We start from the raw sequence: 19,564 nt of genomic DNA on the forward strand, positions 1-19,564 counted from the left end.
TGCTACAAGCTTGGCACACCTGTATTTGTGGAGTTTCTCCCACTTCTTCTCTGTAGATCCTCTCAAGCTCTGTCAGATTGGTTTGGGAGTGTCGCTGTACAGCTATTTTCAGGTCTCTCCAGAGATGTTCGATCGGGCTCTGGCTGGGCCACTCGAGGACATTTGGAGACTGTCTTGGCTGTGTGCTTAGGGTCGTTGTCTTATTGGAAGGTGAACCTTCGCCCCAGTCTGAGGTCCTGAGCGCTGTGGATCAAGGATCTCTCTGTTCTTTTATCTGTTCATCTTTCCCTTGATCCAGACTTGTCTCCCAGCCCCTGAAAAACATCCCCTTCACCTCCCTGATCAAGGACCTTCTCCCCCAATTGCTCAGTTTGGCTGGGCGGCCAGCTCTAGGAAGAGTCTTGGTGTTTCCAATCTTCTTCCCTTTAAGAATGATGGAGGCCACTGTGTTCTTGGGGACCTTCAATGCTGCAGAATTGTTTTGCTACCCTTCCCCAGATCTGTGCCTCGACACAATCCTGTCTCGGCGCTCTACGGACAATTCCTTCAACCTCATGGCTTGGTATTTGCTCAGACATGCACTGTCAACTGTGGGACCTTACATAGACAGGTGTATGCCTTTCCAAATCATGTCCAATCAATTGAATTTACCACAGGTGGACTCTAATCAAGTTGTAGGAACATCTTAAGGATGATCAATGAAAACAGGATGCACCTGAGCTCAATTTTGAGTCTCAGAGCAAAGGTTCTGAATACTTAACTAAATAAGGTATTTCGGTTTTTTATTTTTAATAAATTAGCAGAAAAATCTAAGCCTGTTTTTGCTTTGTCGTTATGGGGTATTGTGTCTAGAGTGAGTTTTATTTTTAAAATATATTTTAGAATAAGGCATAACGTAATAAAATGTGTGAAAAGTCTGAATACTTTCCGAATCCACTATATGTTCTACAAGTTCCAATAGTTAATTTTTACATGCATGCTGTTCAGAGCTTTGGCTCGCCCAAAAGTTGCTGCTTCCTTCTACTCTTAAAGGAGACATGTTTGCTTTGTTTTGTCCTGATCGGCAGATGATCGGAGCGACTGCCATCGAGGACAAGCTACAGGACGGGGTTCCTGAGACCATCGCCAAGCTGGCAAAGGCTGACATCAAGATCTGGGTACTGACTGGAGATAAGAAAGGTATAGTCTCAGGGGCGGTCCGTCTCTGTGGTGGGAGAGCCTCTGGAATGTTCATCTCTATGCAACCAGAGACTGGGGTTCCCTATATAGTGGCCAGGGCTCATAGTAATGCACTATAGGATTCCATGTTTACCTCCCAACAATGTTTTACTGTTTACTGTGGAAAGAAACATGAAGTCTTTAACATTTCCTGCTTGCAGAAACGGCTGAGAACATTGGCTATTCCTGTAAGCTGCTTACCGATGGCATGCAGATCCACTATGGAGAGGATGTCAAGTAGGTTTGATTTTCAATAATACTTATATCCTCTGGGATCAAATATACATCTTGTTAATATACAGTGTGTTATTTTTAACCCCCAAATTTAAATCATTCTGTGTTTTGTGACCAGTGAGAAGCTGCGGATCAGACAGGCAAACAGAAGGGATCAGCCGCCTGCGTTCGGTCGGACCAGGAAGAAGGTACCGGATCCGTTCTTCCCTGAGCCTGGCAGAAACGCCCTCATCATCACTGGAGGCTGGCTGGTGAGTGTAGTAGCCTACTACGTCGTAGTTGGTCTTCAACTTAAAACAATCTTGGTCACCCGAAAGTCGTGTGTTTTTCCATATATAGACAGACCATATGGAATAAAATCAACTAAATGCATTGAGCTTGTCTGATGCTTTAAGCGCACTGTTTAATTAAATAAGACGTGATTCAAGAGGGAGCCAGAGGTCAAGAAGGAAAAAAACACTAACTGACCCGAACATCCTCTTCTCCCGCTGGCCTTCTGTTAGGCTGTTGGAAGGTGCCGGTATTAAGTTACACGAGTGGTCGGCACCTTTTTTTTTTCATGTGGAATGCCAGTTTATCTTACCATTTCTACCGATCTGCGTGCCATTTATGGTTTTCATATGCACATTTTCGTGGAACAGTTTCATTTCATTTTTAATAACGTCGTATCTCAAAATCATTGTCATGTGGGTAATCAAAATTCTATCTGAATGAAAATACAAATCTAACAGTAACTTCTGTTACCAACTGTGTAGAAATAACCAACATAAAGCCAACAAATACAAAAAATTGCAGCCTGCAGGTAGAACATATCCTGATCAAAAACAAATATCCTATAAATTACATTGGTTACGCATGGCCTGTCTGCAACAAACTTAAAATATTGTATCAACTATAACCAGAAGCTCACGCTAGCAACTTTTGTATAAAACATCCTGTGCCCTCTGAGTTTCCCGTGTCGGTGAGCTCCAGACAGACACAGCTGGAGGGTAAGAGGGAATCAGGAAGTCCTATTTTATAACGTTTCCACTGGATCAGAGCATGATATTTTTCCCAAAATGGGGGAGAGCTGGAAAGATATTTTTTTCAAATACATTGTGGATCTATTGTCTTTCTCAATTAATGTAAAAAAACAAACATTGTTTGCTTGGTGTTTAAGGTGAAGAAAACAACATTTACTTTGAGAAGCTCATTATTGGCGGTGAGTTAAGACGATCTGAAATACTATCAGATCCTAAAATGGGTACATCAATAGGCCTACATTTTTGCAAGCAGGCCAGGTAGCCTAGTACTACTTCTATGCGTAATCGGGTGCGCATTCTTACTCAACATTGACAAGAGCACTCATAAATGGAATGAACCAAAACTTGTTTCTCACAAGTGTTGCATTGGTTGTGCGCTCTGCAACTCTGACAATGAGAATGGTAAAAGACTGTAATACTAATATTGAATGTATTAACATAAATGACTGTAAGCAAAAACGCATTGTAGATTCAAAATGATGGTAATTAACAGTAAATGTACTACTGGTGCTATATGTAATGGGGAATTAATAGACAGTAACAATCAAACGCAAAAAAATCACTCAATGAAGTTATGAAACAATTAATGTGCACAAATTGCCTAAGCAAGTGAAATAGATAATAAACAAAAGTGAAATAAAGAATAAGAAATGAAGAGTAAACATTTATTTCTGTCTGCCTTTATCCCTGTCTGTCTGTCTTATCCTGTCTGCCTTTGTCTGTCTCTCTCTCTCTGTGTCTCTCTCTCTCTGTGTCTCTCTCTCTCTGTGTCTCTCTCTCTCTGTGTCTCTCTCTCTCTGTGTCTCTCTCTCTCTGTGTCTCTCCCTCTGTGTCTCTCTCTCTCGTGTCTCTCTCTCTCTGTGTCTCTCTCTCTCTGTGTCTCTCTCTCTCTGTGTCTCTGTGTCTCTCTGTGTCTCTCTCTCTCTCTGTGTCTCTCTCTCTCTCTGCCTCTCTCTCTCTCTCTCTGTGTCTCTCTCTCTCTCTCTCTGTGTCCCTCTCTCTCTCTCTGTGCCTCTCTCTCTCTGTGTCTCTCTCTCTCTCTGTGTCTCTCTCTCTCTGTCTCTCTCTCTGTGTCTCTCTCTCTGTGTCTCTGTCTCTCTGTGTCTGCCTTTATGTCGGTCTGCCTGTCTGTCTCTCTCTCTCTCTCTCTCTCTCTGCCTGCCTTTATGTCTGCCTGCCTGCCTTTGTCTGCCTGCCTGCCTTTGTCTGCCTGCCTGCCTTTGTGTCTGCCTGCCTGCCTTTAGTGTCTGCCTGCCTGCCTTTATGTCTGCCTGCCTGCCTTTATGTCTGCCTGCCTGCCTTTATGTCCTGCCTGCCTTTATGCCGCTGCTCTGTGTCTGTCTGCCGCTCTCTGTGTCTGTCTGCCGCTCTCTGTGTCTGTCTGCCGCTCTCTGTGTCTGTCTGCCGCTCTCTGTGTCTGTCTGCCGCTCTCTGTGTCTGTCTGCAGAACGAGATCTTATACGAGAAGAAAAAGAAGCGTCGCCGTCTTCGACTGAAGCGTCTCGGTAAGAGACCTGCCTCCGCCACGCCCCAGGATGCCGCCCAGCCAATCGACGACTGGGAGAAGGAGACTCGTCAGGTGGACTTTGTGAACATGGCGTGCGAGTGCGAGGCAGTCATCTGCTGTCGTGTCACGCCCAAACAGAAGGCCAACGTGGTCAGCCTGGTGAAGAAGTATAAGAAGGCTGTCACGCTGTCCATCGGAGACGGAGCCAACGACGTCAACATGATCAAGAGTACGGGAGGATTTTAATTTCATTTACTCTTTTAAGTTATTCATCATTTATTAGTAATTGTTGAAGCTAGAATCTTTACTTTGAAAAAATAACAAAGCGGCAGTTTTTTTAAAATTGATAGACTGCTATGGATGCAATGACTGACCATCCATTATATATAAATTATAGTTTTAACCATGCTATACGGCTATACTGTGTTTATTTACATTGTTTAAAAATATTGGCGTAAAACAGGCTTCTATTCTGGGTTCTGATGGGGTACGACAGTTGAACTAAGCTCATGAGGCATTTATAACTTTATATTCTTCAGGAATCAATGGATATACAGTATATCATTAATTTGATGTAACAACTAAAGATTATAGCTTTATAGATGAATTAGATTTTCACCACACAGGTTAATTACCATAGGGTTAGAACTTCATTACCTTGAAATTAATATTGGTAGCTGTTACTCTTGACCCCGTTTTACTTCAAACTAAATGTATACTAATGTGATGCGTTTGAGATCAAGATTGTTTGATATCGTTTCTGCGCCTCGCCCTGCTCAAAAGGATCCCCTACAGTACACCATTCCTGACTATTTACTTCTCCCTGTCTCGCTCCATCTCTACTTCTCCCTGTCTCGCTCCATCTCCACTTCTCCCTGCCGAGCTCCATCTCCACTTCTCCCTGCCGAGCTCCATCTCCACTTCTCCCTGTTTCGCTCCATCTCCACTTCTCCCTGTTTCGCTCCATCTCCACTTCTCCCTGTCTCGCTCCATCTCTACTTCTCCCTGTCTCGCTCCATCTCTACTTCTCCCTGTCTCGCTCCATCTCTACTTCTCCCTGTCTCGCTCCATCTCTACTTCTCCCTGTCTCGCTCCATCTCTACTTCTCCCTGTCTCGCTCCATCTCCACTTCTCCCTGTCTCGCTCCATCTCCACTTCTCCCTGTCTCGCTCCATCTCCACTTCTCCCTGCCGAGCTCCATCTCCACTTCTCCCTGTTTCGCTCCATCTCCACTTCTCCCTGTCTCGCTCCATCTCCACTTCTCCCTGTTTCGCTCCATCTCCACTTCTCCCTGTTTCGCTCCATCTCCACTTCTCCCTGTCTCGCTCCATCTCTACTTCTCCCTGTCTCGCTCCATCTCTACTTCTCCCTGTCTCGCTCCATCTCTACTTCTCCCTGTCTCGCTCCATCTCTACTTCTCCCTGTCTCGCTCCATCTCTACTTCTCCCTGTCTCGCTCCATCTCACTTCTCCCTGTCTCGCTCCATCTCCACTTCTCCCTGTCTCGCTCCATCTCCACTTCTCCCTGCCGTGCTCCATCTCCACTTCTCCCTGTCTCGCTCCATCTCTACTTCTCCCTGCCGTCGCTCCATCTCCACTTCTCCCTGTTTCGCTCCATCTCCACTTCTCCCTGCCGTGCTCCATCTCCACTTCTCCCTGCCGTGCTCCATCTCCACTTCTCCCTGCCGTGCTCCATCTCCACTTCTCCCTGCCGAGCTCCATCTCCACTTCTCCCTGCCGAGCTCCATCTCCACTTCTCCCTGCCGAGCTCCATCTCCACTTCTCCCTGCCGAGCTCCATCTCCACTTCTCCCTGTTTCGCTCCATCTCCTTCTCCCTGTCTCGCTCCATCTCCACTTCTCCCTGTCTCGCTCCATCTCCACTTCTCCCTGTCTCGCTCCATCTCCACTTCTCCCTGTCTCGCTCCATCTCCACTTCTCCCTGTCTCGCTCCATCTCTACTTCTCCCTGTTTCGCTCCATCTCCACTTCTCCCTGCCGAGCTCCATCTCTACTTCTCCCTGCCGAGCTCCATCTCTACTTCTCCCTGCCGAGCTCCATCTCTACTTCTCCCTGCCGAGCTCCATCTCCACTTCTCCCTGTTTCGCTCCATCTCTACTTCTCCCTGTCTCGCTCCATCTCCACTTCTCCCTGTCTCGCTCCATCTCCACTTCTCCCTGCCGAGCTCCATCTCCACTTCTCCCTGCCGAGCTCCATCTCCACTTCTCCCTGCCGAGCTCCATCTCTACTTCTCCCTGCCGAGCTCCATCTCCACTTCTCCCTGTCTCTCATCCAATTCAATTACATTTAAATTCAATAGACTTTATTGACATGGCAAGTTAAATCACATTGTCCAAGTACATAACAACAATGGTGGGACTGACAGTAATAATAATAGTTCTAATGATAATCTCTCTCCCTCCACCTCACTTTCTCTCGCTCCAGCTGCAGACATCGGTGTGGGTATATCCGGTCAGGAGGGCATGCAGGCGGTGATGTCCAGTGACTATGCCTTCGCTCAGTTCCGGTACCTGGAGCGTCTCCTGCTGGTCCACGGCCGTTGGTCCTACATCCGCATGTGCAAGTTCCTCCGCTTCTTCTTCTTCAAGAACTTTGCCTTCACCCTGGTCCACTTCTGGTACTCCTTCTTCAGCGGGTTCTCAGCTCAGGTGAGGGAATGTTCTAGACGTAGAGTGTGTACCAAATGGCAACTTATTTACTATATCAGGGCTGCCAAACCCTGTTCCTGGGGATCTACCCTCCTGTAGGTTTTCACTCCAAACCCAGTTGTAATTAACCTGATTTAGCTTAGCAACCAGCTAATTCATATATTCAGGTATGTTAGATTAGGGTTGAAGTGAGAACCTGCAGGACTGTAGGTCTCCAGGAATGGAGTTGGGCAGCCCTGCACTACATAGTAGTGGGCACGGCGAAGGGCACGGCGTAGGGAGCGAAGGGCACGGCGTAGGGAGCGAAGGGCACGGCGTAGGGAGCGAAGGGCACGGCGTAGGGAGCGAAGGGCACATATATGTACACTCACCCCCCTCCCAGCGTAAAGGGTACGGTGACAAGGCAGCAGGATGCGACAGTAGCAGTCACGCTGTCTATTTGAACTGTATTTTCATGTATTCATTGACCACTTATCTAGACTGACTTCAAAAACCCCCAATTACTTTAGTAACTTTCCGTAACATCTACTATGGTAAAGAGGCTTTATCCTAAATGTGTACATGTATGACAGAAGAATGAATGATATTATTATTTAATTTTATGACTTTTTGTTACCACTCCAGGTTGCCTATGAAGACTGGTTCATTACTTTATACAACGTGATGTACAGCTCCCTTCCTGTCCTGTTGGTTGGCTTATTGGATCAGGTAAGCCTTCCCTGTAGCTCAGTTGGTAGAGCATGGTGTTTGCAACGCCAGGGTTGTGGGTTCGGTTCCCACGGGGGGCCAGCACAGAAAAAATTATACAAATAAATATGAAATGTATGCATTCACTACTGTAAGTCGCTCAGGATAAGAGCGTCTGCTAAATGACTAAAATGTAAATGTAAAATGTAAGCTTTAATATTGACACACCGACAACGGTTGAACATCCGAAACATTTGTCCTGGCGTTATCACCTCTTGTTGAAACGAATATATAGCCTCAAAAAAACTTTTGAAATTCTCCTACTTGAATTTATGTTCTTTACATTTTTTTTTTTTAAATGAATAACATTTTAATTAAAATCCTTCGTATTTTCATCACTCACTGACTCCTAGGTGTCAAATGATCTGAAGGAGACACTGTTTAGCTAATACTGAGTTAAGGTGGGCCTTTACACTTCAGCAAACAAAGGAAAGGAGGGTTGCTTAACAACAATGACAAAAATCATGAGGCTTACCAAGAAAATCTTCCAAAAGGACTCATTCTAGGTAGAAAGGAGCATTCAACAACACAAGGCAGAGATTGATTTATTTTTAGCTCAGTTTAATCCATTGTTCTTCAAGATGAGAACAGGTGACTGACGTTTCGAAGTCAAGCTGACGTCTTCCTTAGCCCTGTGTGTGATCTTCTGAAATTTAAACGGGGACCCCTGAGACAATATTTAATCTGATTATCAAACAAATACTTTTTAAAAATCTTCAAATGGATTTATCTATACAACCTCTTAGTGTCAACTAAGAACGTCTTACACTATTAAAATGCTGGACCTAAAATTGAGGTAATATGAACACATAGCGTTAACTAGGGAATATCATTTTTACAAGTGGGGTCCCCTCCAAGTGTCAATTTGGGGTTGAGTGCAGTAGAAGTTTGGGAACCCCTGAGCTAATATGTCATTTCTATTTCCTGTTTCCTCGAAGGACGTGAACGACAAACTGAGCAGAAAGTTCCCCAAGTTATACCTCCCTGGTCAGCAGGGAGCGTTGTTCAACTACAAGAATTTCTTCATCAGTCTGTTCCACGGCATTTTCACCTCTCTGGTGATCTTCTTCATCCCGTACGGGGCGTTCCTCCAGACCATGGGGCAGGACGGAGAGGCACCTTCAGACTACCAGTCCCTTGCTGTGGTCATGGCTTCCTCTCTCATCTTCACAGTCAACATGCAGGTAGCTGAAGAATGATTGGTTGATTGATTAGTTGGATTGGTTGCTGTTCTTTTTATAAAACTGTTCAGCTCAAATGCAAGACTGATGAGACAATTCTTTTTATAGCTGTTAACAAGTGATGTAGAGCTGATGTATTTTCCTGTCTCTTCTGTTCTCTCCAGATATCTCTGGAGACGTCGTACTGGACCTTTGTGAACTGCTTCGCCGTCCTCTGCAGTATAGCCATATACTTCGGGATCATGTTCGATATCCACAGTGCAGGAATCCATGTCATCTTCCCATCAACCTTCACTTTCACCGGTGAGTTCTGCTTAAATATCTGTGGTGTATTCATCAGTGCATACCGTAGTGAAATGTTTTGCATCTGAAACATTTTCTCAATGACAATGTGAGTTGTTGTGGATGGCATACCAGAGTCTACACATGAGACCTGGATGGAGTCTGAGGAGAAAGTACTGAGAAAAATGAGCACCGAAAAGCTGCAAGATGAATCATAGGAAGATTGAGGTGGATCACGTCCACAGGACTGGAAAACCTGTAACCAGCCCAGGTGACAGACCCAGGCCGATAGTGGTCAAGTTCCTTAGAGAAGAGAACCAAGAACTTGAGAGGAACTTACATCTTCCTCAATGAGGACTTCTCTGATGCTGTGCCACAGAGGCGGAAAGAACTTATCCCATCTAAAACTAAAAGCATTTTATTTGGTTCAAAATATTCTCTAAGACTTAAACCTCAACTGGAGTTGTGTATACAGGGTGTGACCATTGACCAAGCTAAACTCCTAGATATAACATTGGTCAATTATCATGGTCAAGTCATATTGCCAGCGTTGTTGTGAAGATGGGGAGAGGTATGTCTATTATAAAAGAAGTTCTGTGTTTTTGACACATCAACTGTCCCAGTTGTTCAGACTCTGGTCTTGTCCCATCTTGATTACTGTCTGGTAATATAGTCAGGTGCAGCAAAGAAAGACCAAGCAAAGCTGCAGCTGGCTCAGAACAGAGCAGCACGCATTGTCCTTAACTGCCTATACAGAACTAACATCAACAACATGAATGCCAGTCTTTCCTAGTTGAGGGTTGATGAGAGATTAATTGCTTCTCTTCTAGTTATGATAAATATTACTGTGATGAAAAATTCCAGATTGTCTACACAATCAATTAACATTCAGCTCAGACACCCAGACATACCCCACAAGACATTCCACCAGGGGTCTCTTCAATCCACAGGATTATACATAGCCATGATCCCATGGAACTCCCATCTCCAATTACTCAAGAAAACATAAAAGGTACCTCATGGACTGACTGTGAGGTAACACACAGACACTCTCTAACACACACATTCTGTTTTTAGTTGTATTGTTTGTATTATTTTTCAATGTTTATTGTTTGTATATTGCTAAATTCGTGACTGTCCTTCTCTATCAGTGTACCAGTGTTTTGTAACTTGCGATGTTTTTTGTGGACCCCAGGAAGAATAGCTGCTGCCTCTGCAAAAGCTAATGGGGATCCAAATAAACAAATACATACAAGTAACCAGGTTGTTGGCGCCTCCTGGTTCGAGTCCATGCTCTGCCGCAGCAGGCCTCGACCGGGAGACTCATTTTGTCCCATCGTTGTCTGGGATAAGGGAGGGTTTGGCCGGCAGGGAAATGTTCTTGTCCCATCATGCTCTAGCGACTCCTGTGGCAATGCACGCTGACACGAAAGCCAGGTGTACGGCAGTGCGGCTTGGCTGGGTTGTGTTTCGGAGGATGCACAGCTCTCGACCTTTGCCTCTCCAGAGTCCGTACGGGAGTTGCAGTGACGAGACAAGACTGTAACTACCAATTTGGATACCACAAAATTGGGGAGAAAAAGGGGTAAAAGTAAAATAAAATGATTGTTAGCTAACTAATGAGGTAACATGACTGAACAAAGTGTAAACAGATGCCCGTGAGTGGTTTTGGAATGACCCGCGACATCGTTTATGAACATTGTCTAAAAACGAACTTTATGGTCCATCAGCCACTGTGGCAAGTAGATGAATAAATATACCAGCCGCTCAGAATTCTTACCAGCCAATACATGTATTTGCCATAATAACACCAAAGACCACAAAAATAACTTTTCTCATTTGAGTTTTTCCATGTTTTGGAGTTCTCCCAGTTTTTTTTTTTTTCTTCAGGTTTTCACTCTCAAAATCACACTTTTTTAAATAGAACATCCCATTTTTGTTTTTCTAAGTCCATAACAATGCTTAAATCACATCAGGAGACCACTTTTGAGGTCTGGGGAAGAAATCTTAAAATAAATATTAGAGGGGTATAGTTTCCCTGTTATATTTTAAAATGCGCACCTGCCTGAGCATTAGCAGAGTTTGCAAAACAAAAGACCACACAAATCATCATGATATCATATTCTGCCAGGTAAGCCTACTTTGCAGTTAGCATTTTAATTTACGATGTTGGATGGGAAAGCCTTTAAGAAATGACCAGTTTCAGCACCACTAACTGGCTACACAAAGTGGTACACAGGGTTTCCCGTGCTGTTACATCTTCAAAATAAGTTGCAACAAAATACAAATCACTGATGCATTCTTTAAATATTCTTTACATGTAGGCTTCGGATTGAACGAATCTGAGCTTGCATGTTTCTCTAGGGCACTTGGAATCAACAAGGAATACCTGGGATAGGATAAAGTAATCCTTCTAACCCTCCCCCCCCAAAAAAAGATATAGATGTACTATTGTAAAGTGGTTGTTCCACTGGATATCATAAGGTGAATGCACCAATTTCTAAGTCGCTCTGGATAAGAGTGTCTGCCAAATTACGTAAATGTAAATGCCTATCATTACAACAATTATTATCTGGGTGATTGTTCTCCTGGTTGCACTGGTGCTCCCAAAATAAAATATCTACGAGCATATGCAACCAAAATGGCCGACTATGATAATGAGCAATTATTGACGTTTTCTAACCCAGCGTTTGTTTTGTTTTTCCATGTGTATTAGGAGTGGCCTCTAACGCACTCAAACAACCCTATCTGTGGCTGACCATCATCCTGACTGTGGGGATCAGCCTGCTTCCTGTCATCTGTATTCAGTTCCTCTACAAAACCATATGGCCGTCCGTTGGAGACAAAGTAAGATCTACTGTACTACAGGAAGAAAAATACTTGATTTATAATCTGTAACGTCTTGGCGTGACATGTCATTGATATGTCCATTGGCCAAACCATATGGCCGCCCGTTGGAGAAGACGTAAAGCCTAGCTACTACTAACCCGAAAAGGACTTTACTCGTTGATATCTGTAACATTATGGCATGACATTGATATGTCCTTGATACATACGATGGGTTCACTGCCACTGCAATATTGTGAGAGATTTTATAGCAGAGATCAATGTATTAAAATGGAGCACAAAATCTGGCAAACTACATTCCAGGTTTGAAGTGCTCTTGAATGAAACCCTTCACACGTCCATATTTTAAACTTGTTTATAAATGCTAATGTATCATTTTGTTTCTCCCGCAGGTCCAGAGGAACAGGAAGAAGTATGAGATGGAGGAGGAGGAGCAAGAGAAATCCACTCCCTTCCAGCGCGGAAGACGCTCCCGCCGCTCAGCTTACGCCTTCTCTCACTCCAGAGGCTACGCCGACCTCATCGCGTCCGGCCGCAGCATCAGAAGACGACCTCCTACAGCACGCCCCAACCCCAGGGACAGCATCCGAGAGATCCCCCAGGCCGAGAACATATGAGGGGCCTGGTTCCAGATTTGTTTGTGCTGTCTTGCCAACTCCTATGGTCCTACAACTCCTGTGGTAAATGTCAGTTTTGACCATAGGCGTTGTCAAGACGACACAAACAGATCTGTGACCAGGCTAGCCTGTCATGCCTATGCTTTTAGGAGGTTGATCAAGCTGAGAACATATTTCAGGCCTTCCCTGGCATGATCTTACTAAGCAAAGACCCTTCCACCCAAAAGCTTACTGAAGCCCTTTTGTATTGGGGATTTCATGTTTATGGTTTTGTGTAACAGACAATGTTGCTTATCACAGAATTGCTCGTCATTACTGGGTACTCCCGATATATACCTTGGCCTGTATTGATGAAGCCTTAGTTTGAGTACTGATCTAGGATCAGGTCTCACCCCTGTACATGTAATCTTATTCATTAATTATCTAAAAGGGGAATACTCTTACTGGATCAGCACTTTGTGAATACGGGCCCAAGAGTTATTGGTTTGACTGGAGGTTGGCCTTGTTTAAACTGACTAAATGTAATATATTGTTAATATTATTGTTGGTTTGTATTTCACTGGATCAGTTGTGAAAAGGTATACTTGCAGTCAGAAGGGTGTCATAATCATGATTTATATTTTAATGTGCAAGAATTTCAGCTTTATTTTCTGTTCAAAATGCTGGATCCTAGAAGTAAATTATGTTTTCCACAGTTTTATATTTTATTTTATGGTGTCCTTCCTTACTGCTGTAAGTTATTTAAACACTCTTTTTATATGCACATGGATTCATTGTATACATGCTTTTTAAAGCTGAACCAGCTGTTTACGGTGATCCAATAGAACCTCCTGGACTGATTTAGATTCACTGGTTTTAGCTGAGCTTTTTTTTTTCAGATCATAAACTGATGCAAATAGCTTCTTGCATTCTTTTAATGAGCTAGATAACTGTTATTATAATATCAACACTGTCCATCCTCTCTCTTTTTTTAAATTATTTTTGTAACAGGATGGTTATTATCATGACTTTTGGTGTAAAATGGCAATGGTTTGAAATGTGCTAAATATTTACTGTGCCTCAAATGGCATTCTACTACCTATTTTAGTGGTCAAAAGTAGTGCACTAGGGAATAGGGTGCCATTTGGTATTTAACCATTTGAAATGAAGTATGAATGGAATTGGCAATTTGCAATATTTGCTATGAAGGACCAACCTGCTCAGACGTTCCAATTTAGTTTAATATTTCGACTTGGGCTGTGACTCAATCCACAAGGATGCAGTGTTTGGATTGAGACGCAGCCATGGCTATTTTATTGGCCTTAATGCATTATATCAGCCTTTAATCAATATGACCTCTGTCAAACAGGTACCGTTTAGTGTGTATAAATACTCTTTGTTCTGTTACATACTTCATGCTGTATAACAAATGGACTTTGTAACTGTATTTTTAAAGGTTTGTGTATCTATTTGTGTATACACAAAATTGAACAATGGCCTTTAGTGGTCAACTGGGCCACTCTTATGACAACTTTTTTTTTTTAATACTTGTTTTTAGTATATTAATGATATAAAGTACCTTGTAAAATGACTTTGAATAAAGACTAACTATACAGAGAAACTGCATCATTACAGAAATTGTAAAGGTTTATAAGAATCAGTATGTATTTTCCACAGTTTTTCCACGAGCAACCAAACAGAACCAAATGTAATGAAATGGGGACAGGCGGCACGGGCCTACGCAAATTTGTCCCAAATTTTGTTTTGTTTTAAAATGTTTTCCATTTTGAAGTAAACGATTTCCGTTGCGAAACGTATTGCAACTGTTTGCTATGGTTTATATCTAATTTAGTCAGATTCCATTGCAAAACGTTATGTAACGAAACTAGAGTTTCTATTGGACCAATTCAGGTAGTTCCCTCCCTGTTTCATTTGCTCCCGTTTTAGTTCCTTTTCTTAAACGGAAGCAAATGAAACGGGGAGGGACCTACTGGAATTTGTCCAACCGGAACTGTTGTTTTGCTCTGTTTGCTTCCATTTTGGTTCTTAAATGGTTTCCGTAATGAATACTCCCCAGCTCTCCATGTTGTCTATAAGACAACCGTTTCATATTTTATATGACAATGACATTATTGTTGAGTGTTAACCTGTGTATGTAGGCTACTCCGCCATGCACATTTTTGTTTGTTTGTATACGTCAGTAACTCCACCTGCGGGACTTGAAAACTATTACGGACAACAAAGGGAAGCACTGCCGCAAGCTGCCCAGTGACACGAGCCTACCAGAGAAGCTAAATGACTTCTATGCTCGCTTCGAGGCAAGCAACACTGAAGCATGCATGAGAGCACCAGCTGTTCCGGACGACTGTGAGTAAGACCTTTAAACAGACTGATTACCAGGACGTGTACTCCAAGCATGCGCTGACCAACTGGCCCACTCCAATTTGCATACCGCCCCAACAGCTCCACAGTTGATGCAATCTCTATTGCACTCCACACTGCCCTTTCCCACCTGGACTAAAGGAACACCTACGTGAGAATGCTGTTCTTTGACTACAGCTCAGCATTCAACACCATAGTGCCCTCAAAGCTCATCCCTAAACTAAGGACCCTGGGACTAAACACCTCCCTCTGCATCCGCCCCCAGGTTGTAAGGGTAGGTAACAACACATCTGCCACGCTGATCCTCAACACGGGGGCCCCTTAGGGGTGCGTACTCAGTCCCCTTCTGTACTTCCTGTTCACTCATGACTGCATGGCCAACCATGACTCCAACACCATCATTAAGTTTGCCGACGACACAATGGTAGGCCTGATCACCCCCGACAACGATGAGACATCCTATAGGGAGGAGGTCAGAGATGATAACAACCTCTCCCTTAATGTGATCAAGACAATGGAGATGATTGTGGACAACAGGAAAAGCACGTCCCCAGTCTCATCGATGGAGCTGTAGTTGAGCAGGTTGAGGGCTTCAAGTTAATTGGTGTCCACATCACCAACAAACTATCATGGTCCAAACACACCAAGACAGTCGTGAAGAGGCCACGACAAAACCTATTCCCCTCGGGACTGATAAGATTTGGCATGGGTCCTCAAATCCTCAAAAAGTTCTACAGCTGCAACATCGAGAGCATCCTGAATGCTCGGCATCCAACCACAAGGCACTACAGAAGGTAGTGCGTACGGCCCAGTACATTACCAGAGCCAAGCTTCTTGCCAACCAGGACCTCTATACCAGGCGGTGTCAGAGGAAGGCCCTGAAAATTGCCAAAGACTCCAGCCACTCCAGTCATAGACCGTTCTCTTTGCTACCGCACGGCAAGCGGTACCGGACCGCCAAGTCTAGGTCCAAAAGGCTCCTTAACAGCTTTTACCCCCAAGCCATAAGACATCTAATCAAATGGCTACCCAAACTATTTTTCATAACTGCATTGTTGTTTAAGGGCTTGTAAGTAAGCATTTCACTGTAAGGTCTACACCTGTTATATTCGGCGCGTGCGACACCGGCAGGCCCATTGTGCAGGCCTCACCCAAAATGTGCCTCACCTGTGTACATTCACTTGCCTCAACCAAGATGCCTGCCAGCGCCAGTGGGTAGTGTTTAAGGCAGAAATATTGACTGACGGTAGCGGCATAAACTGTCGTGGAATCAGCTGACCACCAGAGAGCCTCTGCAGAGGGTAATAAACAAGACAAATTAAAAATACTGGTGACCTAAACGGACCAAAAATTTCATCAAAGTTGCTAAGGAAAGGAAATGTCACCATAGAACCTGTCGCAGGTTAGTGTTTCGCTGTATCTGTGTAACTAAGACCGTTATAGCCATTTTGCTAACCCGGAAACTGCAACATTGCAGGTTCTTTAATATTGTAATCTAGCTAACGTTAGCTATCATCTGTTAGCCAACAGTGTTGCTAAATTGTGCAATACAATGACTAATGTAGCTGAATAACGTGTTATCGAACACACTCATAGCTATATACACTGCTCAAAAAAATAAAGGGAATACTAAAATAACACATCCTAGATCTGAATGAATGAAATAATCTTATTAAATACTTTTTTCTTTACATAGTTGAATGTGCTGACAACAAAATCACACATAATAATCAATGGGAATCCAATATATGGATTTGGATTGGAGGTCTGGATTTGGAGTCACTCAAAATTAAAGTGGAAAACCACACTACAGGCTGATCCAACTTTGATGTAATGTCCTTAAAACAAGTCAAAATGAGGCTCAGTAGTGTGTGTGGCCTCTACGTGCCTGTATGACCTCCCTACAACGCCTGGGCATGCTCCTGATGAGGTGGCGGATGGTCTCCTGAGGGATCTCCTCCCAGACCTGGACTAAAGCATCCTCCAACTCCTGGACAGTCTGTGGTGCAATGTGGCGTTGGTGGATGGTGAGACATGATGTCCCAGATGTGCTCAATTGGATTCAGGTCTGGGGAACGGGCGGGCCAGTCCATAGCATCAATGCCTTCCTCTTGCAGGAACTGCTGACACACTCCAGCCACATGAGGTCTAGCATTGTCTTGCATTAGGAGAAACCCAGGGCCAACCGCACCAGCATATGGTCTCACAAGGGGTCTGAGGATCTCATCTCGGTACCTAATGGCAGTCAGGCTACCTCTGGCGAGCACATGGAGGGCTGTGCGGCCCCCCAAAGAAATGCCACCCCACACCATGACTGACCCACCGCCAAACCGGTCATGCTGGAGGATGTTGCAGGCAGCAGAACGTTCTCCACGGCGTCTCCAGACTCTGTCACGTCTGTCACATGTGCTCAGTGTGAACCTGCTTTCATCTGTGAAGAGCACAGGGTGCCAGTGGCGAATTTGCCAATCTTGGTGTTCTCTGGCAAATGCCAAACGTCCTGCACGGTGTTGGGCTGTAAGCACAACCCTCACCTGTGGACATCGGGCCCTCATACCACCCTCATGGAGTCTGTTTCTGACCGTTTGGGCAGACACATGCACATTTGTGGCCTGCTGGAGGTCATTTTGCAGGGCTCTGGCAGTGCTCCTCCTGCTCCTCCTTGCACAAAGGCGGAGGTAGCGGTCCTGCTGCTGGGTTGTTACCCTCCTACGGCCTCCTCCACATCTCCTGATGTACTGGCCTGTCTCCTGGTAGCGCCTCCATGATCTGGACACTACGCTGACAGACACAGCAAACCTTCTTGCCACAGCTCGCATTGATGTGCCATCCTGGATGAGCTGCGCTACCTGAGCCACTTGTGTGGGTTGTAGACTCCGTCTCATGCTACCACTAGAGTGAAAGCACCAACAGCATTCAAAAGTGACCAAAACATCAGCCAGGAAGCATAGGAACTGAGAAGTGGTCTGTGGTCACCACCTGCACAACCACTCCTTTATTGGGGGTGTCTTGCTAATTGCCTATCATTTCCACCTGTTGTCTATTCCATTTGCACAACAGCATGTGAAATGTATTGTCAATCAGTGTTGCTTCCTAAGTAGACAATTTGATTTCACAGAAGTGTGATTGACTTGGAGTTACGTTGTGTTGTTTAAGTGTTCCCTTTATTTTTTTGAGCAGTGTATTATAGTTAGCTACATAATGCTAAGTGTCTTTCAATGTCTCAGGAGCTAGCGTAGCTAGTTCACCTGTGTCAACCCAACCCATGGATTAATCGAATGGATACGTCAAACTTTATGCGTTGACGGCTTGGTTGAAATGGTAGCAGAAGGTGAATGTTGAACTTTTGTCGCACATATGTATCCAGATGATTCTCTGTGTACCATTTTGCGCAATGACACTAAGTGTGATCGAGGCGTTAGCCTGCCGACTAAACTCAACGATTCATGATGTCAACTGGCTCATCTAGCTAGCCAACTGTCATCGTTTGCAAACCAACTGCCATGAAAGCAATCATCGATAACCTTAATGCCTTGATCACACCAACAGTGTTATTGCGCAAAATGGTATGCAGCATCATCTGGATATGTGTACAACAAAATGCCAAAGTTCACCTTCTGCTACCCGTTCTGTCAAGACATCTACACATAGTTTGATGCATAAAGTCGATAAATCCAAATTATGCAGAACACAGAACGCACTGCAACTGCCTCTGAAACTTAATGCTCCAAGGCAAATGCAGCGTTACATAGGAAATGAATGTACTTCTGGTGTACCAAAATGCTATTGGTGTGACTAAGGCGTAGACCCATTACAATTTGCATACTGCCCCAACAGATGACTGAATTTCAATTGCACTCCATCCTGCCCTTACCCATCTAGAGGAGAGGAATACCTATGTGAGAATGCTGTTATTTCACCACAGCGTAGTGTTCAACACCGTAGTCCCCTCCAAGCTCATCACCAAGCTTGGGACCCTGGGACTGAACACCTACCTTTGCAACTGGATCCTGGACTTCCTGACGTCCTCAACACGAGATCGCCACGGGGATGTGTACTTAGTCCCCTCCTGTACTCCCTGTTCAACCACAACTACATGGCCACGCACGACTCCAACACCATCAACTTTACTGACGACACGACAGTGGTTGTCCTGATCTCCGGTGACGATGAGACCGCCTACAGGGAGGAGGTCCGTAACCTGGCAGTGTGGTGCCAGGACAACAACCTCTTCCCTCAATGCCAGTAAGACCAAGGGCCTGATCTTGGACTACAGGAAATGGGAGGGGGGCGAGCCCAGCCCCATCCACTGGGTTGCTGTGGAGTGGTTTGAGAGCTTACAGTTCCTCGCTGTCCAAACCACTAAGGACTTAAAATGTTCCACATACACTAAGGATGCATATTTCTGTTGATTTTGTTGCTGACTAACAGTCCCTCATTAACCGGTCAACAAAGCTTACATTTTTTTCCAAACAGTAAAATGACGTGACCAACAGAAAATACTATCAGAGATCTGTATTTACTAACAAGGGGCTTATGTTTCCGCCCTAAACATGGGAGTCTTTGTCCCAAGACGGGTAGGCAGCTTAGGTCCATAATAAAGCCATAGAAACGTATTGGGCTTATTTTGTACAGATTCTGGTGAGAGTGAAACCTCTGGCTTGGCCTTTTCCTCTCTGATACTATGCATGCATACAAGGACCAGACAGGGTCCAGCTTAATGGAAACATGCCACAATAGCAAGCCTCTCGTCTTCCAGTCAAAAGGCTATAATGTTATTATTGACCATGCATTTCCTGTAATGAAGCACCTAATAAAAAAAAGAAATTCTAACATTTGCTAAAATAATATTTTGCGGAAAACACTGTTCTCAACCTAATGCG

General features: G+C 44.4%; 1 protein-coding gene across 1 annotated transcript in view; it reads left to right on the forward strand.

Annotated features, from left to right (window-relative positions):
- Window positions 1-13,920, forward strand: part of LOC106568528 (phospholipid-transporting ATPase IC-like) — a 60,391-nt gene extending 46,471 nt beyond the window's left edge. Inside the window, 10 exon segments of the mRNA XM_082960588.1 lie at window positions 1,068-1,179; window positions 1,380-1,455; window positions 1,571-1,703; window positions 3,922-4,210; window positions 6,423-6,646; window positions 7,271-7,354; window positions 8,332-8,577; window positions 8,739-8,877; window positions 11,573-11,703; window positions 12,096-13,920. Of these exon segments, the coding sequence (XP_082816714.1) occupies window positions 1,068-1,179; window positions 1,380-1,455; window positions 1,571-1,703; window positions 3,922-4,210; window positions 6,423-6,646; window positions 7,271-7,354; window positions 8,332-8,577; window positions 8,739-8,877; window positions 11,573-11,703; window positions 12,096-12,320 (1,659 nt within the window). The 3' untranslated portion in view covers window positions 12,321-13,920.
- Window positions 13,921-19,564: the final 5,644 nt, after the last annotated feature.

This window comes from Salmo salar, chromosome 13 (genome assembly GCF_965601325.2).
Source record: "Salmo salar chromosome 13, fSalSal1, whole genome shotgun sequence".
Taxonomy (NCBI): Eukaryota; Metazoa; Chordata; class Actinopteri; order Salmoniformes; family Salmonidae; genus Salmo; species Salmo salar.